This window comes from Orcinus orca, chromosome 1, assembly GCF_937001465.1.
Source record: "Orcinus orca chromosome 1, mOrcOrc1.1, whole genome shotgun sequence".
Taxonomy (NCBI): domain Eukaryota; kingdom Metazoa; phylum Chordata; class Mammalia; order Artiodactyla; family Delphinidae; genus Orcinus; species Orcinus orca.
In genome coordinates, this window is record NC_064559.1 from 152,086,676 (window position 1) to 152,112,956 (window position 26,281).

A 26,281-nucleotide genomic window follows, 5' to 3' on the forward strand; every position below is an offset into this window, starting at 1 on the left:
TTTTTTTTAACTTTTGCTTTTCAAACCCTAAGCTTCTTAATTTTTTTCTACATTCCCCTCTTCCTCCTTTTCTGATTTTTGATAAATGGGTATTGGTATGTGATTCTAAGTTTTGTTTTTATAGGTTACCGTACTACTTCAAAAGATGTAATAAGTTAAATTTAAATTGTTAGGATGCTGTCTTCTTGTAATCGTCTTTTTCATGCTACACCAAATATTTAAGGACAGAAAAACTGGATCTCAATAAGCATGAAAGAGGAGCTTTGATCATTTACGTAGATTTATGCCATTATTAATCTTCTTAACTTCTATTGTTTCATATAAGGAAAAGTTTTATTGGAAAATGATTTCTTATGTTCTTTGACCAGGGTAACTCTTAGTTGATATTCCCTCTGGGCAGTAAAATTTTCTTGCTTTTATAAAATAAGTCTAGAAAACTGTCTTCAATGCTGGAAATCATTTTGGATTAAATGACCTCTAAGGATTTAAAAAAGACATTTTTATATTTGGTATACCTTTAATGTTAGTGAGCAAATATTGATGCTTTTGAAAAAGTTAACTAAAAAACTAGCCCTTAATTTTCTCCAAAGTCTTTGTTTCTTTCTAACCCAGGTTGATTTATCACCCATTTTTAAAACACAGAGTTTTGTAAAATATACATATAATATATCTTACATAGATACACACACCCACGTACATACACATGTACATGTGATGTAATCTTTAATTTCAAGAATTTTGAATTTCACATTTTTTTCTTTTTTTGGTATGTGGTAGTTTAATTATATAGCCTGTTATGTAGATTTATTTATCCATAGAATAACTTACATTTCCTCAAAATATAGCCGATAATAAATAATAAAAAAACTATGAGAATATAGCTTGTGATATGAATGTAAGCAACACTGGAATGTAGAAATCTATAAGTCAATAGTATGATTGCATTTTATGGATTTTGAAACTGAGCTACAGTGAGCTTAAGTAACCAACATATTTGGGATTCAGACTCAAATTCGACTATCTAGCTCTAAAAGTGTCTTTTTCTATTACACATATTACTTTTCTGGTATTTAATCCAATTATATTTAGAGGATCAGATGGAATCCAGGCTTATCTGGTTACCCATTCAGGAGGGTTTAGTTACCACAGGGCATCGTTTTCTAACTTACAGTAATATCCTACAATATATACCCAAGAGTGGCATTATATCAACTCTGCTACTCTTACATGTGTTTGGTGGGTGGTGGTGGTGAACTATACAGCAATTACAATTAAATAGTAGGTATTTGAAGTTCCTCAAAATTGCTTTGTATATTATTTTTAAGTGGAAAATACTATTTTAAAGGAAATTATTACAATTTTGGTGAAATAGTAAAATGTTTACATTACTCTTCTTCTAATTAAAAAAATTTGTAATCTCTCTGAACTTCAGGTGGTTATTTTTTGCCTTTTCTTTTTACAAATACAGTGCCTTTACTTTCCCGAATTCTGCCTTCTGATGCATGTAAAATATACAAACAAGGTATCAATATCAGGTAAGGTGATTTGATTTTTTTCTGAGTAACAGATAATTGAGATTTAGAGATAGCTTTTCTTTTTGTAGTAATAGCTTATACTTGGATGTAGTATTTTATAACATGTTGTAATATATTCACAATATTTTATCTCCTTTGAGATACTACAGATAAGGAACCAAAGGCATAAATTGACTAAAACAAAGGTATTATTATTTAACTACAGACTATCTGGAAGGCAAGTAGAGTGAAGATCATGATATAACACTAAGAAGATTTAAGATGGTTATTTCCCTCTTCCTAGCTTTGTAGGGAATAAGGGACACATAAGGAGGACATAACTATTGTCCTGTTTTTCCTCCATCCCTCTCCAACCCTTCCCTCCCCTGTCTACCCATCCATGCTTCTAGCCATTCATCTGTTCAGTCATCTATCAATTCTAGTGAACACTTTAAGGCTAATTTTAATTTTCTTCTGTTTCCTTTTAAAACTAAGATTGATGTTTGGATCTCACAGGGAATCTATTTATTTTATTTATTTCAGGATTTTATCATTATCTCTTTAGCTTTCTGTTAATATAGGTATATTTACAAGTTATATATATCTAAGCTATATATAATGCTGGTGAATATGCCAACTTTTTAGTATATTCATACCTATTAGTATATTTATATATACATAAAATTTTACATGTCTGTATCTTATAAAAATCCAGAATATTAATTTGAATATGTAAGGGTCTAGAACTAGAGATGTCTTAAAAGGTTATCTCATATAAACTCTTCATTTTATAGATTAGAACATTCTGACAAGTGAAGTGATTTTTATGAGCATATTGCAAATTAATCACTGAGCCAGGACCTCTCTGACTTCCTGTCAGATCATATCATGTCACAAGGCAGAAATTTTAAAAAATCAACTCTTTATGAGATTTATTGTTCAATATGTTGAATTATAATGAAGAGATAACCTTTAGATGGAAGTAAGTTCTAGGGTCATTATTCTCCAGCAAAATTCTATTAAGGTAGAAGTTTCTGTGATTTTGTTTTTAAAAATAACCTCCTCAGATGTTTCTGATGATGAAAGTGTTCATGCACATTAAATTCATGGTCATTATAGAAACCTTGGAAAATACAGAAAAGTATAGATTAGAAAACTAGGAAAGGATTTGATAATGATGTAGATTTAATTCAGTAGCCTATTGTTAGCAATATATTATGGTTATTAAAAAATTATCAGTTTAAAAATGCTTAATATAGGTGCTTGCCAAAGTTAGTACATAACTTGGGAGAATAGTATTATCTTCCATGTGCTACTTTAACTAAAGGTTAGTTTTAGTTCTGTTTGATTCTTAAACTTAGGAGAAAAGGAGCTTCTTTCTTTTAAAAAATTGTTTCACATTTATATATGACTTTTAAAAGTAAATGACATGATGCATATTACCTAATAAATATAGATGATAAAAAAACCACAAAATGGTTAAGATAGAGACATGAGAATAAGAGGCTGAGAGAGAATAATTGTGTCAAAGAATGTAGTTTAAGGGAAGCTACTGCAGTTTAGCAAGACTCTGAAACCTGGGACTTACTAGCAGCCGAGGTTGAGGGAGAAATGTGACAGGTTCAAAGTGCTAGTTATCAAACAAAGTTTACTAGATTAATGGAGAAGCTGCATTTTAGGATGTATGACAAAGGTTTTTTGCATAGATGAAGAATTATTTTAAAGAAAAAGAAGTTTGTTAACATTAAATAAAAACTTTCAAATTTAAACATCAGGAGATGATTAGTTCTTTTAAACATCACTTCAAATGAATTTTACTTGTATCTCCTGACAGTTATGTGATAATTTAAAGTATCTTCTTTGGGAATTCCTTGGTGTTCCAGTGGTTAGGACTCCACGCATTCACTGCCAAGGGCACGGGTTCCATCCCTGGTCGGGAAACTAAGATTCTGCAGGCCGTGTGGCCAAAAAAAAAAAAAGTATCTTCTTTGTTGTCAAAGAGAAATTAATACTTTAGTAGAAATAGGAAAGTGTGGGCAACTTTATTGTTGAGAATACTAACAAATATTTTCACTGTTAATAATTTTGAGGTTACATATAACCACTGACTAAAATAATCATTGCAAACTTTCCAGTCAGGCTCTTCCTATTTCGAGTAGGCCCTATTTCCTTTTCACTGTTACTTGGGCATTTTTCAAGTTTTTATCTGAAACAGAACGTGTTCTACTCAAATCTTTGCATTTGTATAAAGAATTTTTTGTTCTTCATGGTGAATTACATGGCAAAATTAAAAGTATTTAGGCTTATAAGCTGAAAGCCAAGGACTAGTTAATACATTAAAATATCATTGTGATAAATTATATAAAAAATTATATTATAAATTATATCATTATGATAAATTAGATTTAAGGGCTCAAATGTTGCCAGTGTCAGTCTGTCTTTGTCTCTCTGTACATCTCTTCTCTCACATTTCCTATCCCCACCCCTTGCAACCCACTACTTGCCCAGGATGGGCAAGAAGGGAATGGAGGCAAAAGACTGTTCTGGCCCTTTTCTTCTTTTTTTGGTGGGGTATAGAGTTCCCTGGTAGCTGAAGCTTGGAGTCCAAATAGGCCATGCATGTAAAATGATCTGTTCCTTTTTTGAGACTTCAGTAGCCTGCATCTTATAGAGGTGGAGGATAAGCCCCTTTTACTGGCATTATTTTCTCTTACGCCACATGTACAAGCAATAACAGGATATGTTTAGTAGTACAGGCACCAGTAGTACAGTAGCAGGCTACTGGAAGTGGACCAGGGGCTAGAATTCAACTGTAAAGCAGCAGGTAGTGTTCACTCATATAGGAGTTGGTGACTTGGTTTTCTTTTTAGGACTTCTTATTCGGTTCTGAGGGGTGTGTATATTTTATATGGCTCAGAAAAGAGCCTCTTATACATAGGATAACCATATTTCCCTGTTCACCTCTGTTGTCCTGGTAAAATTATTAACAGTATCACCTTCACCTTTAAAAACTACTAGTTTTGGTGATAAATTATATGTAACCCTAGTTATTCTTTTGCATGCGAAATATGCTCCATTTTTCAGCTTCTCCTACAAAGCCTTGTGCAAGATTGAAGCACTTCAGGGTACTTGTGAACTTTTCCATTCCATTATTCTCCCAAATTTCAGCAAGTAGTGATTTGTAGATTTTATTTGAGACCAACCCACTGGGTCGACCATGCCAGGTCTTGGTTATAATGAGCACAACAAACATACAAGTGTGTGAGTCCATGAATATTTGCCATAGGAACGATCCATAATGTTTTCAGGCTGTGGAGATGTTGGAAAAGAAAATGCTGGGAAAAAGAATGCTAATCTGAATCTGGGAAGTCAAGCAGAAAGGCCAAGAATTTAGAGTAAGTTAAATGGTTTATCGAGTTGAAGGATGAAGCAAGGTTTGGTACCAAGCATAAGCATAGATGCAGATCATAAGGACAAGACTGTGGACACACAGTCCTTAGTCTAAGAATGTGGTCTGTCCATGGCTATACCTCTCTTATATACAGTTGACCTTTGAACAATACCGTTTTGAACTACTTGGGCCCACTTATACGTAGATCTTTTTCAAGAAATACGTACTACAGTACTACATGATCCAAGGTTGGTTGAATCTGAGGATGTGGAAATGTGCATATGGAGGGCCGACTGTAAAGTTACATGTGGAGGGGATGTGGGTCAGCTCCCCAAACCCTGGTGTTCAAGGGTCAGCTGTACTCTGCCGAGCTAGCAACTTGGTCTTGAAAGTATCAGAGAATGTTAGACAGGTCTGCTTTCCTTTTCTGCCCTTCCCCCTTGAAGTAACTTTTATGGAGTAGCTACAGTATAGGAAATGGTAGAGAATAAGGGTACAGTTAGAGAAATGCATCAACAATGGGGAAACAACCTTTTTCTTGCTGGATTAATGAAGTATATATTCAGAAAAATGAAATACAGATAAAACTGAATATATATTTAAATATTCTTTTGGTGTTTTTTAATGAGATATTTTAAATTTAGCTTTTATCTATAAATTTGATTTTGAAATATGGTATTAGCATCTTGGTTTGAGTTTAGAAGGAGCAAAACTTGTTTAATTAATATGAAGTTTTATTGAAATTTTATTTGTCAGAATTTCTCATCTATCCATCTTTCACAGGCTTGACACTACTCTCATAGACTTTACTGACATGAAGTGCCAACGAGGGGATTTAAGCTTCATTTTCAATGGGGATGCGGCACCCTCTGAATCTTTTGTAGTATTAGACAATGAACAAAAAGTTTATCAGCGAATACACCATGAGGTGAGCATGTTGTCTTATCAGTATTCCTGTAAATGGTTTAAAAATGTCTGTGTAGGGATTTCCCCTGTGGTCCAGTGGTTAAGACTCCGCCTTCCAATGCAAGGGGTGAGGGTTCGATCCCTAGTTGGGGAACTAAGATCCCACATGCCACGGGGTGCGGCTAAAAAAATAAAAGAAGTCTGTGTATGCAACCAAGCCTCGGTGTAATTGTTTTAAAAGGCGTAAGGCATAATTGAGATGGTTCATTCCTAAAGCTTTGATTTTCTTACCTCTTGCTTTTTAAAAAAGTTTTATCATCTGTTCTCTATCCTGACTAATCCACTGAGTCTGTTTGCTCTTAATTCACTGATGATCTCCTAGTTAAATAAACCCTAACTTCTCATAGTTCTCATTTGTTGAACCTGTTCTGGCCCTGTCCCCATTTATCTTCCTATCTTAGTTTCTTTTATTGTTGTGAACCATCTCTACCTCTTTAATATGAACACCTCTCTTGGCTTTCTGTCTGTACCGTTTTACTTTTCCCAATTCTTTGGCCACCTTTCTTTTCTCCGTCTTTTCACTCTTAAAGTACAAAATTATACCCCGTCTAAACACCATATCTAAACACCATGTGAATTGCCTTCACAACGACCTTTGAGAGACCATATTCACCATCATCTTATATCTGTTGTTCCCTGAATGCTTATAAACCAAAGAAAAAGCTTTTCTAGTATCTATATATATCACTGATAGCCTTACAAATGTTTTTAGGTCAATATTTTGTTTTGTCACTGTGGCTTTTATTTTTCACCATTTCCTTTCCTTACGTTTACCACATCTTGTGACCCCTTCCTCAACATCTCTTAGATTAGACCCTCCTACTGTCATATCTGTTGATATTTAGTTACCTTGTATGTGTACTATTGAAATAAATAGTTTCCTAACTGGCACTGAGCAAGGAAGAGTTGGATTCGAAGAGAAGAAAAAAAGACATTCCTTGTGGGGGAAACAGGATGAGTAAAGTCAGGAAAGTAGGACTAAGAATGGTTTATTTGGGAAACAGAAAAGCAATCTATCTGACTGCAGTGAAGGTTTCTCTTACTGAGCATAGGAACATGATTTATGGAAGGCCTTAACAGCCAGATAAAATAATTTAGGATCTGTTATAGTTGGCAATAGAGAGTCATAGATTCTTAAACAAGGGATTGATTTGATCAAAAAGTAATTTAAATGAATTAATCTTATATATAATAGTTTTTTGACTTTTCCTCCTTCCCTCTCTTCCTCAAACATTTTATCAAGGACCTAATAAATGCTAGACACTGCTAGGTGCTATGGATAGTGGCATTGTATTAATAGTATACAGTTTGTCTCCTGGTATCTGCGGGGATTGATTCTAGGAATCCCCAAGGATACCAAAATCCACAGATGCTCAAGTCCCTTATATAAAATGGTGTAGTATTTGCATATAAGCTACACACATCCTCCAATATACTTTAATTCATCTCTAGATTACTTATAATACTTAATACAATGTAAAGCCTAGGTAAATAGTTGTAAATACAGTGTAAATACCTTGTAACTAGTTGCCTGTGTGGCAAATTTAAGTTTTGCTTTCTGGAACTTTCTGGAATTTTTTTTTCTCCAAATATTTTTGATCCCTGGTTGGTTGAATCTGCAGATGCGGAACCTGCAGTTATGGAGGGCAAACTGTATATCAATTACTATCATATATTAAGCATTAAATGCCAGCATACTGGAACTATAAATACTTTAAAGCTCTTTTATTAAATCCTTAAAATAACCTGTCTAAATAGTACCATCTCTATTTTATAGATGAAAATATTGAGGCTTATAAATGTTAAAAGATATCGCTAAGATCACACAGCTAGTATGCAAGATGGATTGGAAAAGGGAGAGAATGGAAGGGGGGAAAATATGTATTTTTATGGTTATAGGCATACTTCGCTTCATTGCACGTCACAGATATTGTGTTTTTTACAAATTGAAGGTCTGTGGCAACCCTGTGTTGAGCAAGTCTATTGGTGCCATTTTTCCAACAGCATTTGCTTACTTTGTGTCTCTGTGTCACATTTTGGTAATTCTCGAAATATTTTGACTCCTCTACCAGCAAACAGATTATGACTTGCTGAAGGTTCAGATGATGATTAGCATTTTTTAGCAATAAAGTTTTGTGTTTTTTTTTAAATTTATTTTTTGGCTGCTTTGGGTCTTCGTTGCTGTGTGTGGGCTTTCTCTAGTTGCGGCAAGCCAGGGCTACTCTTTGTTGCCAGTGCATGGGCTTCTCATTGCAGTGACTTCTCTTGTTGCGGAGTGCGGTCTCTAGGCACACGAGCTTCAGTAGTTGTGGCACACGGGCTCAGTAGTTGTGGCTCAACGGGTCTAGAGCACAGGCTCAGTAGTTGTGGCGCACGGGCTTGGTTGCTCTGCAGCATGTGGCATCTTCCTGGACCAGGGATCAAACCTGTGTCCCCTGCATTGGCAGGCAGATCTTAACCACTGTGCCACCAGGGAAGTCCCAGCAATAAAGTATTTTTAAATTAAGGTATGTACCTTGTTTTTTTAAGCATGATGCTATTGCACACGGAACAGACTACAATACAGAGTAAATGATGGTGGTGCCACAGATAGAATTGGGGCATTTGGAAAAGGAAACAGGTTTGGGGTTTTAGATGACCTTCATATTGGATCTGTTGCTAAAATCAGTGTATTTGTTTCAACCTTCTCTTTATATAGACTTCTCTGAAGTATTTGCTATTATCGGTAACTCAGTTCTTAAAATTTGCATTTCCTTGTGACTTGACCTTGATCATTAGATGTTCTTTTCCCATATCTCCTTCTTACTCTCTTTTGCCTGTTTCCTTTTCTCTGCTCACTTCTTGAATATTGATATGCGCTTGATGTTCTCATTTTTACAAATTGCCAGAATAATCTCTTCCATTCCCACAGCTCTCACTACTTCTTATCAGTTGATAGTTCACAAGTATATATTTGTAACTCAGATCTTCTGAGTGGGGACCTATCTATTTAAATGCCTAATGGATAGCCTGTGTGTCTCCTAGGTACCTCAAAACTTAGCTTATTTAAGACTTAACTCATTATTTTCCCTTTAAGGTGCCCCTTCTCCCATTTTCTTTCCTTTGGTGATTGATATCATTCTCTGTTCAGCGAGAAAAATTGGAGGTTTTTTTTGACATCTTTTCTTGTATTCTCACGTTTCCTAATTAGAGAACATGTGTGGTTATTCTTGTCTCCCTCATGTCTTATAATTATCCCTTTTTTATTCATGCTGTTATTGCCATAATTTAGGTATTCATTATGTCAACTGGACGGTCACAAAAGTCTCATAAATGATCTTCCTGGCCCCCTTCTTGTCTGCTTTTAAATTATTTCACATATTGGAGATAGGTTGAACATTGAAAACAAATTCATGACATTTGTCTTCCTTAAAGACACTTTAAAAGTTCCCTATTGCCTGAAGAATGAATCCAAGTTCCTTAGCATGCCATGGTTCCTTCTGTGACCTGGCTTTTGTTCATTTTTCCAGCCTTTTTCTTACCCTGTTATCATAGATACCTTCATGCTGAACTCTTTGCAATTTTTTCCAGGCTATTTAGTGTTTCATTCCTTTGTTCATATTGTTTCCAATTCTGGGGATACCCTTCTTCTTGTACCCTCACCCTGGTGGGGCACCTACTTAGTGTTACTTCCTCATCTGCCAAGTGACCATTGTTTTGATGTTCTCACTAATGTGGTACCATAGAGCTTCTAATGCTGTTTTTGTCTATATGGCTTTCTTCTTTCTTGGGGCTAAGCTTCTCAGAGGTTTGGGGTTCTTTTAGTTGTAGTCTCTGGTACCTAATACAGCATCAGTACATTCTAGTTAGAGTTTGGCAGAATCTTTCTGTAAAGGGAGAGAGCCAGTATTTTAGATATTTAAATATATTTGCAGGTCATATGGTCTCTGTCACAACTGCTCACCTCTGCTGTTATTAACATAAAAGCCACCAGAGACAATATATAAATGAATGAGTATGGCTGTATTCTAATAAAATTTTACTTGAAAAACAGATGGTGGACTGGATTTGACTGCTGGCCACAGTCTGCTGACCCTTATTCTAGACTCTCATATATGTACTAAATAATTCGAATTCTTATGTTTTAAATAACAACAGGATAGCTAACTGGGCAATAGATGAGTTGGAAAGATAGTACTAAAAGAGAAGCCAGAGATTAAGGCTAGTAGTGTAAGTATTAGCTGATGTTATAGTATCAATGAGATCGCCAGTGGTCTGGTATTTAGGCTATATGTGTGTGTATTTTATGTCTAAAAGAATACAGAAATGCTAGATTTTGAGCAATAATCCTCAGGGCAGGGAATACTTGTTTTTTATCCTAATATGTATACATAAGTAATAATTGTTCATTAAATGTTTGTTGAATGAATGTAATTAACAACAGGTCTTTTTCAATGATGTGGTTAGGAGATAGTCTATGATTTACAGAAGAGTTATGTTTCAAAAGTTTATTTGAAATTGGGATGTTTGAAACTTAAGGCAAATTTCTTCATAGGTAGTGTTGTATATAGTGTTGTTCCCAAGCTAGTACATAAAATCCTAATTGATTTGTAATATATTTACATCATGATGGTTAACAGTTCTGTACAATCTATGCCAGTCAAAATTTCTCTTTAGGAAATTGTGTTCAGAATTAGTTTGGGTTACCAGGAATACATTTTCACCTGTTACAGCCTTAGCATTAATGTCAAGATTTTCTATCCCTCACTTGTAAGGGTGAAGGAAATGGGCTATATCTGGGTGAAAGTTTGTGGTGATGAATAGAAAATGGGCCTCCTGGGAATCTAGAAATCAGGAGGTAGGGAAAATAGAGCCTCTACTTATTGGAAACCTTATGGATGGTTCTCATTCTCCAGTCAACTCTCTAGGTTCTGCCTTTTTTCTCCCTCTTTTCTTCGGATTCTGGGGTCCTAAATATCAGAGAATCTCTCTTGGCCTATTATATTTAGAATAGAGCCTCATCTAATGCCTACTCATTTACTCTTCTGTACCTGGTCTCTTAGTTTTCTGTCCCTGAAACAAGCACAAAGCTTTCTCTTTTAAAAAATAATTATCGATCAATTATTTTATGCCAGCACTGGGGAATATGTTGAAGCAAGGCTGCTAATTGAGTTTGGAAATTATGAGTTGATATTTATGGATTTCTTTTCTTTCTATAAGGTGTATAGAGAAGATCCCATGTGGCCTCCTTTCCTTTTTTCCTTCCTTATCACCTCTCTCCTTTCCTCCTTCCCTTCCTTCCTTCCACTTAAAACTATTGGGAAAGAAAGGCTCATAGTGGTGGGTCTTTAGATTAAAAAGAACTAAAGTAAGATTCATCTATACTTAAAGAAAACAAAACCTTCTTACAGGCATTTTGTCTCAGAAGTGTCTACTTAATTCTTAAAGTAATCTTTTACAATTACTCTGCATACTTTGTACTTCTGTAATGGGTAATCTAGTATTGTTTCCATTACATATCTGGAAGAGTGTGAGTACCCTTTTTATGTGTCCTGTATTTTTAGATTCATAATTAGTTATAATTCTAACTTATTTAGTTATATGAAGTTTACACTTCTGTAATTGTTTTTAGAGTAACTAGCACTTAACATTTTTTTAGAATTGGTCCTTTTTGTTTTTTGAAATCTGTAATGTTTTAATTGTTGACATTTTCATATGTGGCGCTAAAAACCTCTGAAAACCTAGATTCTTATATTTACCTTTTGCCCCCACCCCAGGAATCAGAGATGGAAACAGAAGAAGAGGTTGACATTTTAATGAGTAGTGATATTTACTCTGCAACTTTATCAACCAAATCAATTTCTTTCACGCGTGCCCAAACAGGATGGCTTTTTCGGGAAGATAAAACAGTATGTGCAAATCGAGATTTTTACACTTTAAAAATTGTTTAGTATTTAATGTTGTCAAAATAATGTGATGGAAATACAGGTAGAAAGAAGTATCTTACTTACTTGTTTTCAAGTAGTTTATTCTCTTCTCTTTGAACCCAAATAGGGAATTATATTGGTTGGTTACAGAGTTGGAAGATAGGAGAAGCCAGGGGAGAAAGTTTAGTTCATTTGAATTTTATGTTGAAAAATATTCTTGTTGTTTGTTGCCTTGTTATTATACAGGGAACAATGTCTTCACATGGTTCCATTATATTTCTAATGCTTTTTTTCTTAGGAAGACCACAAAGAAGCATATACTTTTAAATTCATTTCTCTGGACCTTTTTTCTTTCTTCTTTTAGAATTTTAAACTATTTACTTACCCAGTATCTGTCCCTCAGTATTCCATATATTTGACTAAAATTAAATAAGCTTACATTTCTACAACACTGTAATTAAATTAAATCTCAGTGGCGGATTCCCCATTAGTGAATTGTAAATTCTTTCCATAATTCCCATTTCATCTGTCAGCAAGAGGTTATATAATATATAATATTTCAAATATAATATGTTCAAAATATATTCAAACAGGTTTTAGTTGCATGTATGAAGAAGCATCTTATAAAATTTTAAAGTCAAGGATAAGTAACACATTAGGTAAGGGACAAGATTTTAAGAATTCTATTTATCTTTTATTACATACAGTAGAAATGAATATATCCCCATTAGAAAGACAAAAATAGCCTGTAATAGTCAGGGTTCTTTGAGAAACAAAATCAGTAGGAGTTCTGTATCTCTCTGTGTATGTGTATATATCTGCATATAGATGTATATATACCTATAGACAGAAGGAGAGAAGGGTGAGGGAGAGATTGATTTATTTTAAGGAATTAGCTTGTGTGAATGTAGAGGCTGGTAAGTCTGAAATTTTTAGAGCAGTCTAGCAGCTGGAAATTCAGGAGAGAGTTGATATGGTCTTGAGTTTGAAATCTGCAGGCTAGAATCTCAGGCAGGGTTTCTGTGTTGCAGTCTTGAGGCAGAATTGCTTTTCCTTTGGGAAACCTTAGTCTTTGCTCTTAAGGCCTACATTTGATTGGATATGGCCTTTCCATATTATGGAGGGTAATCTGCTTTACTTCAAGTCTGCTGATGTAAATTTTAATTAATCTAAAAAATGCCTTCATGGAATTCCCTGGTGGTCCAGTGGTTAGGACTCAGTGCTTTCACCACTGTGGCCTGAGTTCAATCCCTCGTTGGGGAACTAAGATCCTGCAAGCTATACAGCACAGCCAAAAAAAACAAAAAGCCTTTGTAGCAACATCTAGACTGGTGTTTGATTGAACAGTTGGACATCATAGTCTAGGCAAACTGACATAAAATTAACCACCACACAGTCTTACACATAAAGCTGAAAAATCTCCCTTGACCACTACTCACAATCCCAGAGTCCTTTGCAGAAGGTTATCCAGCTGTATACCCCCCAGACCTTTCTTTATGCTTTATGTACATAAATATCTATTTATGATTGATAGGTTTATTTTTCATAAAGTGTCATTTTATCTATTGTTTTGCAACTTTTTTTCCCCCAATGTCTTAGAAGTGTTTTCTTTTCAGTAGTATTACTTCATTCTTTTTAGCAACTGCATAGTATTCCATAGTATGGATATGTTGTAATTTATTTATCCAGTCTCTTATTTTTGGACATTTAGATGGACACACATTTGTGTCCAGTTTTCTTCCACTATAAATGATGTTATGTTTACTATCCTTTTACATGCCTTTGCATTGTCTTTTATAGATAGCAAGAAATGGAATGGCTGGATTATGGGGAATATACATTTAAATTTTTTTATTGATATGATTTATTTTTAATAAATGCTTTTTCATTATAAGATTTCAAAAATTGATCATTATCACTTGAGTGTTTCCCAACCACAGAAAAATTCTCACTGTGAGATCTAGGTTCATCAATTTTCCTCTCTAAGCCTATTTGGCAACAAGTACCATTATAGGATTCCCAGTTGTGAGATCCTACATTGCAATCCATTTGTTGGCTTGAAGTCTTATTTGTTTGTACTCTGTTCTTCTGGACAGCATTAGAAGGATCACTTCAAGAGAAGATAAAAATTGAAGCTGCTGTTCATCTAGTGCTACTGCTAAGCAGCTCAAAGCTCTTGAAGAGTGTCTAGGTGATCTTCTTAAGTCTTTGACAGGTAAGGAGGGAGTCAGTAATGCTTATGGTTCCCATTTTGTAGGTAGAAACAGGTACAGAATGCCTTGCTTTCTAATGACTGGTAAGGAAGCCACCAAAAGCAAGGTGGAAATGGAAGCAACAATAAACACTTAGTTTTGGAATGCCAGAAAACAGCAGCAAGAGGAGAGCAAGTGATCTGCATGCAGGTAGAAATGGGAAGCTTATTTTCAGTAGTTACTGATCATGTTTTTTGAGGTAAGTTATTTCAAACTCTGACCACCTGTGGGTCTGGAAAAAGGTGAAGGTTAATGTTGAAGGAGCCCTCTTTTCTTGATGTCCTTTTAATCCATTTGAGTTTCCCTATCCCCAATCCATAATATAAATACATAATTATATTGATGAGCAAAACTACTTGGTTGTTCTCCCACTGTTGAAAGAAGCAAGCAACTGTAATTTGAAGTTTGGGCCTGTTAGAGAATACTGGAACAGGTAATTAATTTTAGTTGTACTAGAAATTTTTATTTCTTTTTATTCCATTTTTTTCTATCTATAAAATGGGAACATTAATTATCCCTGACCCCTCCTTGTAACTCATGATATTTGACTATTAGCTAAATTAAGTTGTCAGATAGTTTTGTTCTACTTGGGAGTAGATTCTAAAGGAATACTATGTGTTGTTTTTACTTACACTTAATTCATTTGCAGATTAACTACCATACATCTTGTGTGTTTTAAATTTTCCTTTACAAATTTGAAATGTGTAATTTTATGTATTTTTTAGCTTAATAAATAGAATGTATAAGATAATTTGATAATTTCAAGTACCAGAGGAATATTTTATTTACATCTAAATGTTATATGTTTATGAAGAAACTGTGTATTACTTCAAAATTTTAAAAAAATCTAAGATAAACTTTATTATTTTGAAATATTTGATTTTGCTTTAGGAAAGGGTAGGAAACTTTTTGGCCGACTTTTATCTGGTGAATGGACTTGTTTTAGAATCAAGAAAAAGAAGAGAACATCTCAGTGAAGAAGATATTCTTCGAAATAAAGCCATTATGGAGAGTTTGAGTAAAGGTGGAAACATAATGGAGCAGAATTTTGAGGTATAACTTTTACTTTTCTTAATTTATAATGTTCTAAAGAGAGAGGGGGTAGACTTCATTCCTGGCATTCAGTGAGTTTATATAAGTATGCTCATAGGTTTTGTTTACCATGTATCACCTTTTATTTTTCTGTGATACAGTCTTTGGTGATTTTTTGTGAACCTGTTCTTGATCTTTGAGTCTTCACTAATAAATAGATTAAAATCGTTTTGTAAGCATGAAACCTGGTGTTAATTTTTAATCCATGTCCCTTTGCATATATATATATATTTTTTTTCCTACTTCACCAACTGAAATCTGCTGCTGCTGTGAAGACCTGGCTAAAAATCTACCTACTTTATGAAGTCATTTCTAGCCTATACCTTCCCATAATATTTTTATTCAGCATGTATTTATTGAAAACATGGTACATGCAAAGAATTGTGTGACAGTAGGAAAAGGGGAGGGAAATCATGGAACTACATAGCTATATGAGACAAGGTAACTTGGCTCTATAATCTTATTTCCCTAGTAAGATGAATTGGAGGGTTTCTTAAATTTTTTTTATTTTAACAATTTTAGACTTTAAAACCAGAAAAAAAATGATTCCCAAATGTTAACATTTTACTACATTTTTTATAGCAGTGTTTTCTAGGATTGGGACCCTTTAGTGGATTATGAATTCAATTTGTGGGCTGTGACCCCCACTTTTTTTTTTTTTTGAAGTAGAATCTAAATTCAGATAATAAGGAAAAAACTAGAGCACATAGTATGGGTCCTTATTACTTTATGAAACAATAGTGTCAGGGGTGTATGTTGTGTCTACTTGCATATGTGTGACTGCTGGGTTATAGTGTAAAATGTGAGTCACAGTCAGAAAAAGATGAAAGGCTACTACTATGTGGAGACTTGAATTCCTTGAATGTTTAGCCTCTCCCCTATGGTATTGTGCCAGATTGCATTTTCAGGATAGACAAACTTTTCAGAATAGTATGCCAGGTCTCAACTAATTCATGGTGATACCGTGTGTGCCAGCAAATTTATCTTAATGTTTAGAAAGTTTATGTGTTGAGTGAATCAACCATAGTTTAGTTAAGTGAGTATAGGATGTAAAGTGCTCAAGAAGCCACATTAAATGTTTAAGTTAAAATTGTGATCCAGTTTAGTGTGATCGTGTCCCCTTCCTGCCAGATCCTCTTTGCAGTCCTCATTTTTCTTTTGTCCTTGGGTTAGAGCCTCACTAGACTTTATTTTCCAGAAGCCTCCTGGTATTTGCTGATCTCTCCATCAGTAGGAGGTAATAGGATGTGATATGCTCAGGAAATAGAAATGGAGATGGATTGAAGAGAGGGAATGATGAGCCTAATCTTTTGACAAAGCTGTTACCCTTTCCCATTGTTAACCAGACATAAAGAACATTTCTTTGGACTCTAATGTGATTTAAATTTTATAACAGTTCTTTTTTAAAAAATGATTTTGTTGTGGTGGTGCTTATTGCTACCTTTGTTTAATTTTGGCAGCAAACCATTTTGGGATGAGTACACAAATTTATTTTCTTTAGGGCAGAGGTTGTAACTTGATGCACTTGAATTGGTAAAGGGGTCTTTAAATGACATTTTAATCACGTATAGTTTGGCATGTTGAAATTAAAACATAGTTTAATCCCAGATGTCTATATAATAAAACAAAATAATATGCATTAAATAATTAAGCTTCTGACTTCTGATCAGATCAAAGGAAATAGTTCCTGGGCATTGTGTGAAGTATTTTTTCATATATCATCTCATTTAATTTTTAATTATCACAATGACCTAATGATATAACTATCATTGCCCAATTGTATAGAAAGGAAAATGAGGTTTAAAGAAATTAATATATGTGAAGTCACAAAGCTATAAGTAGCAAAGATGGGTTTTGATTCTTGGACCCTTACCCCAAGTTCTTTTTGTTCTTGGGCTAAGTATATTGCTTCCCAGATTGCCTTTGTTAAAGTCTCATCTTTGTGTGTAACCAGATTTTCAACACGTCTTAGCAATTCTTACAAAATATTGTGAAGTTGAAGTTGTAAAAGGAATGAGAGAACGTTGCTATTGGTAAAAGTAGTCAAAATCAGTATTGTGGTGTTTTTTTTAATGATGTATAGAGAACACATTAGTAAAAAGCATGTTTTTGGCTTTGGAACATTATTGAAAATTTCAAGAACTTAGAAAATATGTATGACTATTATGATTGTTTTCAAAAGACATGAAAATATTATATATATATACATATATATATATATATGTACATATATATATATTTTTTTGGCCATGTTGTGCGGCTTGTGGGATCTTAGTTCCCCAACCAGGGATTGAACCTGCACCCTTGGCAGTGAAAGCGTGGAATCCTAACTACTGGACCACCAGGGAATTCCTGAAAATATTATATTTTAAAGCCACATTTTAATAGAATTTCAGTTCTTAAAAATGTATGGCCTTTTCAGAATGCATTTATGTTCTTTATTCTAAATGAATAGCTTTTGAGTTTCTTTTTTTTTCAGACAAATATTTGTTTTAATTTCTATAAGAAATAGCTTATAGGTAACACTTGGAAGTAATTATTTGCCTTTTAACTAGTTTTGCCATTTCTACTCCTTCTTTTCCCTCTCCTTTCCAGACAGTTCTAATATTTAGTATATATTTTTGACAATATTTTTTATAGTAAAATTTAAGCGCTCAGAAATTCTTAAGTTATGGACACTTGCTCCTCCACTTTTGGTGCTTTTTTCCACTTTGTTCTAACCACTTATTGTTGGAGGGGGGAGTAATGCCCCATTTATACCTTAGACAGTCATTGATAAAAGCATTAATTGTATGCAAGCTATACATACAGAATATTGAGTTAAACTCTATTAGTGATTATGTACTTTTTTAATATATAAAATCAAAATAAGAATATATAGATATAAAATACATGAATGTGTTAAACTTCCAGAAAATTTTGCCATATAAAATATTAGAATTCAGCAAATCTGGCAATAAATCAAAACTATTTCTTATATGCTTCAAGAAAAACAGGCATTAAAAGTTTGCATTTAATTATGTAGGAAAGGTTTGATTTCATTTTAGTTACAGAGCCTACTGACTTAGGGAAATAAACTTAGAAAGCCATCTGGTGTCCTGTGGCAGCCTTCATGTCTTCCTGTTTCATTAGATAGTTATGGGAACAGTATAGTGGGAACACTGATGGGTTCAGCTGTGAGTATCAGTATATAACAAAGGATCAATTAGAATAAACATAAACTAAGAAAGACCTTATTAAAATATAATAACTGATATTCATAATGATGAAGTAAAGTGCTCAGTGGAAGGTTAAATTAGATTCATTACAGTCTCTACTAAGATGGGGAATGTGTAATGTATAGTTTAGAAAGAATTCTATTGGCAATAGTAGAAACTGCTTAGAGAATTTTATTACCTGGAAAAATATACTTATATGACATGCCGCATTATCTAATCATGCCAGGAAAATGAGTCTTTACTATGATAATATATATATTATATATATATATATATATGATAATATATATGTGATTTAATATATATATAATTTAATATATATTATATATATATATAAACACTCAGTTATAGCCAAATGTATATACAGGTATTAAATATATATAGGTATTAAATAGACTGGAAGCAAGAGTAGACAAAAGAGTAGACAATTTTAAGCAGTGCTCTGAAAGAGAAATTGACCATGATCTGCTTAGTTAGATAGAGATTTGGGTGGAGGTGTGATTAACCTTTCTGGGTTGGAGCATCAGTGGTAAATTTTTTCAGTCATTTCTTCTGTTTGTTACAGCTTCTATTAGCTTGTCTGCCTTCTGCAGGATCACAAGACACTGTTTTACCTAATGTTTTGCCACAATATTTATGACAGTCACTACCTATTAAGCCCATTTGTCATTCTGTTAATAGCCATTGCCACATGCCATACTATTGTGTGTAGTATCACATTTTATATATCGTATTTGGTATTGGTTATGATATAATTTTGGCTGATTATAACAGTAACTTAAACAAGACAGGAGTTTATTTTTCTCTCATGGAAAAATCTGAGTTTATATGGTTTCTTTGTTCTGTGAGTTAATCTCAGACCTAGCCTTTTTTTTTTTTTTGGTCTTATTTCTCTACCATTTCTAGGATCTGGCCCTCATTCACATGGTATACGATGTTTTATTACCTGTTTAGCATTCCAACCATTAGGAATGATAATTGCTAATAGTAATTAGGAAAGAGAGGACATGCCTGTTCTGTTTGAGTACCCAGTCAGAAGTTGCATACATCACTGCTCAAATCCCATTGGTTAGAACTTAGGTGTAACTAATTTAGCTAGCTGTAAAGATATCTAGAAGTCTTTAATCTAGGAAGTCATGTGTCCAGCCAAAAATTGGTAGGGAGTTTCTTTTACAACAAAGAACAGGAGATAGGTTATTGATTGGGTAGACAATTAGTATTCTCTAATGTCTCATTGTTAGATACATACCTGATGCTTCAGTTACCACATAAACTAGTAACTGTCACCCAATATATACCTTCAATTCTGACCTGTCTCTTAATCACCAGATCTATAGTATTTTGCCTACCTCCACTTGGATAAACATAGGTATCTAAGATTTAGTATGTTTAAATCTGATCAGTTTTTTCATTCTTCTTATTTTCTCTGTCTTGAGTGGTAATACCATTATCTACTACCATTACCCAAACCAGCAATCTGAAATTTGTCCTTGGACTTCTTAGCTTTCTTTAACCTCTGTGTCTAATCGATTACAAAATCCTAAAGATCTCATGAATCTATTTCTCTTCTTCCATTTTGAAATAGCTTATCATTTCTCATTTGGATTACTGAGATAATCCAAATTACTCACTGCTTACTCACTGCTACCAGAATGACCTCTCTGAAATAGATTGAACTATGTAAAGCCTCAATAACTAAAATGTATAGAATATTTACTATGTGTCAGGCACTATTTTAAGTATTTTATGTTAACAAGCCAGTTTTATCCTTACAACGACCCTCTGAGGTTATGTAGTTGACTAAACTGAGACAAAAGAGGTTAAATAATTTGTCCAAAGTCAGCTAGTAATTGGCAAAGCCAGGATTTGGTCAGTCTGGCTCCAACATTTGTGTTCTAAAACATTATATTGCTCAAAATATTCGTCCATTGCTTTCTGAGTAAAATACAATCTACTTAGTGCACAAAACCCTTTCAAACTACTTTTTCTCTTCTGTGTCTTGCCCTCTTACCTTGTATCTTGCTATTTTTCCCTTCATGTATGCTACACATGAAGGGAAAAATAGCACCACACTTGTAGTTTCCCAGTACAGCATGCTTTTTCTCACCATTGTACTTTTCTCAACGTCCTTCATTTGGTTATTTTGTTCTCTTTCTCTTAGACTTCTCCACCAGGAACCACCATTGCTGGCACATCTTTTTGGCTACCCCAATCTGGGTCAGAGAAACCTCTTCTCAGTGCTTTTATGCCATCCTCTTGATCCCTCTATCATAGCACACCCATCCTGTATTATAATTATCTACTTCCTGTGTGTCTGTTTGTAAACTTCTCAAGGGCAGAACGTCATCTTTCATATTGCCTGATGCTCAAAAACTGTTAGTTTCCCTTCTTCCCCTATTCTTCTGTTGCTACTCAGAGATCATCAATGATTTCTAACCAACAAAATCTGTGGCCTTTTTTTCAGGCTTCTTTCCCTTTAAAGTCTTTGTCATGATATTGAAACAGCCTTTTCACTTCCATGATACTTGTCTTGCATCTTGTCATGATACTTGATACTTGTCTTGTATCTTGTCATGATACTTGATGCTATGTTTTTTTCTTTTCCCTTATTGATTAATATCTGGCTCCCTTCTGTCCTCTCCGCCCTCCCCCCTGGCAAATCTGTGTAGTTTTTAGGACTCAGTCATTAGTCCTCTGTTTTATTACTTTTCATTTAGTTAGTCAGAGAATTCTTAAACCATTATCTCTAAATATGATTTCTCTCCTTTTCTTTTTGTAACTGCCCTCTAGGAACTTCCAAGTATAAAATAGTTACTATTATTTACTGAATCCTTTATACTGTGCTAGGCACTAAGATTTTCCATACACTGTCTCCTTGAATTCTTAACTATGAGTTGGGTGGTCATATTGCCATTTTGCAGGTGAATTAAATGGACAATAATATAAATAACATGCCCCAATTCACACAACTACCAGGTAGTGGAGCTGGGTGGGATTCCAGTTCATTTTTGTGTCTTCAAAATCCTTGATTTTAACAACTCTAATATGCTGCCTATTAACATCTTAAACTCATTATATCCAAAACTATACTTCTCTGAATGGAATCCTCTCCCAGTGTTACTGTTCATTTTGTTATTTATGTGTCTTTCACTTATTGCCCTTTTGCTCTACAGTTTGTGGTTTTTCCTTAGCAATTTTCGATTTCTACTGCCACTCCGTTAGTTCTTTATTGCCAATTCATCCTATTGTGATCCAAGCTCTTAGTTAACAAAGATGAGGTGTAAGTTTTAAATCTGATACGACCTTTACCACTGTTGTTGATCTCCCTTTTGAACTTTCCTCCCTAGTTCAAATCAATCTAGTGTTTTCACTGTTAATTCTCTCTGTCCAAAATATTCTTTTTATTTTCTTTTCATTTAAATTTGAGCCTCAATCCCCTAGTCTCGATTTATTGTCTATAGAAAACTGCTCTCTTTTCTGAACCCCTGTATTACTCAGTTTTTTGTAAGCTCATTTGATCTTTAATCATTTAATACTTTGTATTCCTGATTAACTATTCATGTTTGTATGTGTTTTTTCTTTCCAACTTTGAATTGTAAACTCTGTGAAGTCAGGATTAGTTTTTATACTTCTCTGTAGTTCCCACGTTCAGCATCTAGCATAATGCCAGGGACATTTTAGATGATTAAAACATCGAATGGGGCTTCCCTGGTGGCGCAGTGGTTAAGAATCCGCCTGACAATGCAGGGGACACAGGCCATGCTCCACAACAAGAGAAGCCACCGTGGTGAGAGCCCGCGCACCGCAATGAAGAGTAGCCCCTGCTCGCTGCAACTAGAGAAAGCCCATGCACAGCAATGAAGACCCAACACAGCCAAAAATAAATAAATTAAAAACAAAACAAAACAAAAACAAAAAAATAGACATTGAATGAATGGATTTTACTACTTTGACACTTTTCTTTTTATTTGAGATTTAAAAAATGATAATAAATATTATTGGACCTTACATCACCAGGGAAGTATCTCAGAATAACCTCTTAAAGCATTATATTGAAGAGATTAAGTAGATTATAGTTTATTGTATGTTTTAATTTTATATTTTAAAAAATATAATTTTCTTTTCTCCCTCCCTCTTTGTCTCTGTCTCTGTATCTCTCTTTCTTTCTCTCTCTCTCCCCCTCTCTGTTTGTTATTTTTTGGCAGCCAATTCGAAGACAGTCCCTTACCCCTCCTCCTCAGAACACTATTACATGGGAAGAATATATATCTTCTGAAAATGGAAAGTAAGTGTTGTTTTGTTTGTTTATATATTCTTTGGTTTTTAGAAAAATTTGTAAAAACATGAATATTTAGGCATAAAATTTTTTTTACAGAGAATCACTAGTATAGTTTCATCTGAAGCAGTTCTTTTTCCTTTTAAAAATATGGATGAAGGGGCTTCCCTGGTGGCACAGTGGTTGAGAGTCTGCCTGCTGATGCAGGGGACACGGGTTTGTGCCCCGGTCCGGAAAGATCCCACATGCTGCGGAGCGGCTGGGCCCGTGAGCCATGGCCGCTGAGCCTGTGCGTCCGGAGCCTGTGCTCTGCAACAGGAGAGGCCACAACAGTGAGAGGCCCGCGTACCACACAAAATATGTATATATATATGGATGAAGCATGATGAGGGAGAAGCATCCCCAGTTACATTCTCTTTTTGAATAAGTTGTAGAGCCTTCTTTTTACATCCCTCTTGCCAATTTATATACACCAAAAAACCTATAGGACATTGTTCTAAGGAAATATGAGGACTTGCCCAATACAGTTGCTTATTTGAGTTTTTGCACTGTATGATGAACTTTATATTCTGTTATTATCCAGAGTCTTTTGCAAGGTATGTAAGGCTACTCATTGTTTATCTACTTTTTGCCTTTCCAAGCTCATCTCCTGTCGTGATCTCTTTGTTTCAGCCTGTGCCAGACTACTTCTTACTATGCTTACCCAAGATGTTTGCTTAATGTTATATTGCTAATACTTAGTAGAGTACCTATTACATAGTTTTTATATCCAGTAAGTACTTATTGAATAAAAGAATGATGAATGAATGGTTTATTTTGAATGAATAAATAAATAAGAATTTTTTTCTGGCTGCCCATGTCAAAGAAAATACAGTCCTTTGTAGAAAATATTCTTTTGGTGGAGAATAAAATATTACCTACCCTCATGCTTAGTCAGAAGTTGTCTTTTTTTTTTTATGTTGAAAGGTTTATTGTTATACTTTTTCTAACTTCTCTAAAATGTTTCCATCTTATAATATTCTACAAGTAATGTAAAATTCTGTATTCTTTATATCACTTCTTATTGATCAGTGCTGAGAACCATAGACAGTAAGAGGTTGAATTGAATAAGTGATTTAAAAGATACAAAATATTTTTAAAGGTTGCTTTTTTCTATGGATTTGCTTTGTTATTAAAAATAGTGATTTTTTTTTTTTTTTTTTTTTTAAATAGTGATTATTAAAATTCAATATGAAATTTTCTGGGTTTTGATCATATTCTTCTGAACTTTTATGCTTTGCTATTTTCTTTTTCTTGTTACCATTGCCTCATTTATTATACGTTTCATTCCCTTTTAGCATAATTTTATTTCTATCAGAGTAAGAAAAGTTGAAATACTAATGAATGTCATTGGAAGATGACAGATTCTTCTTGGGAAGATGACAGCATGTGGAAAAAATTTCCTAATATTTTCTTTCTTTCTTTCTTTCTTTCTTTCTTTTTTCCTTTTTCATTTTAGAGCTCCTCATCTGGGTAGAGAACTGGTGTGCAAAGAGAGTAAGAAAACGTTTAAAGCCACAATAGCCATGAGCCAGGAATTTCCCTTGGGAATTGAGTCGTAAGTTTGTTATTAACTGCACAAGTTTATGAAAGAAGCTACTGAACTCTAAATGCTATAATAGTGTTGGCATCTGAGTGGTGCATTTGAGGCCTTTGAAATGTAAAAGCAAACAGCCATTGCTTTGACAGTGTGTCGTGCTCCCTTCTAGAAGTTTTCCAGCTCACAAAATATTAACATTTTAATTATTTTAACCAGATAAATTTTTGAATAATTATTTTTTAATTACAAAAGTAATACATGAATACATGCTTATTGTAAAAAGTAACAGTTGGGAAGTTTATAGAATAAAAATGGCAGTTTTCTTTCACCTCAGGTAAATAACTGCTGTATTTTTGTCTAGATTTTTTCTGTGTTTTTTTAGAATTTTTTATAAAAATGGGGGAACAGTCTACAATTTGTTCTGTTAGTTCCTTTTTTTCTTTTAAAAGTGAGTTATCATGGAGTTCTTACAATAAGTACATTATTATCTATCTTTTTCTTCTTTCCTTGATATATTGTAGTATTGATATACTGCCATTTATTTTATCATCCCCCTACTGATAAACATTTTAATTATTTGTAGTTTGTCACCCTTATAAACAGTACTCCTGGAGTACTTGAATATATCCTTCCAAACCTGTATTCATCAGATGCTCATTAAAAAAAATTGATTTGGAGAGATGGATGGAATGTGAGGTGGGTAGCTAGAGCAGATTCTGACAGAATTGTACCTTTAGGCTTCTCACTAAAGTAGGGGATGAATTGAAGTCCTAGGCTTTCCTTTGTAGATCCTTCCACTTTCAGTCTGGGCTATTACATTAAAAAAAAAAATTCTCACAGAAGAGAGCAGGACCCTTCTTTTCTACAAATTCTGTGCACATCTCATACTCCTCAATAGCCAGGCTTTGGAAGAGTAGATAGAATTTGGTATACAGTCCTCAAGTTATTGATCAAAGAGGGAAATAAATAGTTCTCAGAAGATGCGGGAAGGGAATTAGCCATACATACAAATCTGCATAATTTATCATATCTTGGACCCAAATGACTCCAAGATGCACCAGATATATACTCTAATGAAGAAGAATAATGTGGCAAATTATAAGATGCTCTCAATTTTAGGAGTTATCCCAATTTCAGAGATGTTAATATGTGAAAAAAAATGGGTATTTTAGAATTTATAAAATGTGGAATTATAGCCATTCCCCCTGCAAAAAGTAAAATAAGGAATATAGATAGTATGTAAAAGCCAGAAAAAGAACTCATTCTAGAATAAAATATAAGTCAAAGAACAGAAGAAAATTTCTTGTAAGTACTATAGGAAAACATAAAAAGAACATGAAATTGGTAAACTAGATCACTCTAAGATGAGATGATAAGACAACAGAATGAAATGAAAAGGAGATTGTAAACCTAAGGAAATAAATTAAGCACTGAATAGCACTATTGCAAAACAAATACAGTAGAAACAACAATGAACAGGATAGATGTGACCAAAAATTAAATTTTTATAGCTTATAGTGAATCCAGTGAAAGAAGAGGTTAAAGAAATTTGAGAAGTAATATTTATGGAGGAGAGTGGTTCAATATAAGGATCATTGCTATTCCATTTAAATAGAAAGCCTCCAAAATGTAAACAAAATAGTATTCAAAATATGATAGAAGAAAATTTCTCTGTATGGAAGAACTAATTCTGTAGCCTAACATTAGGCTCCAAGAAAAATTGATAGAGAAGGATTAGTAACAATTATTATATTGGTTAAACTATTGTATTTCAATTGTTAATAGAGAGTTCTAAAGGCATTCAGGTGAAAGGGTAAAAAACAGCCTGGCCTTACATTTTTTTTACATCTTGATATTGCTGAGGCAAAGAAAGTGTGATCTGATAGTATATCTAGGTAAGATGTCATTTACATATCAAGGCAATTGAAAAGGACACAGAAGAATTCAATAAATATAGCAGCCATGGGCCTTTTTTGAAAGAAAAATACTACTACTTGAAAATGAAATTCATCCAACCAAAGGATAAAGGAAGTTAAGAGACCTCATGAAATTGTAGTTAAGAGGGAAGGATTATAAACTGAAATTTT

At 33.9% G+C, this 26,281-nt stretch overlaps 1 protein-coding gene across 2 annotated transcripts in view; it reads left to right on the forward strand.

Moving 5' to 3' along the window:
* Positions 1-26,281, forward strand: part of ANKRD13C (ankyrin repeat domain 13C) — an 85,310-nt gene that overhangs the window by 43,659 nt on the left and 15,370 nt on the right. For both annotated transcript variants that reach the window (XM_004280741.4, XM_033407472.2), the window contains 6 exons: positions 1,469-1,535; positions 5,689-5,833; positions 11,628-11,759; positions 14,921-15,082; positions 22,545-22,624; positions 24,114-24,212. In XM_004280741.4, coding sequence (XP_004280789.1) covers positions 1,469-1,535; positions 5,689-5,833; positions 11,628-11,759; positions 14,921-15,082; positions 22,545-22,624; positions 24,114-24,212 — 685 coding nt within the window. The remainder of the gene's footprint in view (positions 1-1,468; positions 1,536-5,688; positions 5,834-11,627; positions 11,760-14,920; positions 15,083-22,544; positions 22,625-24,113; positions 24,213-26,281) is intronic.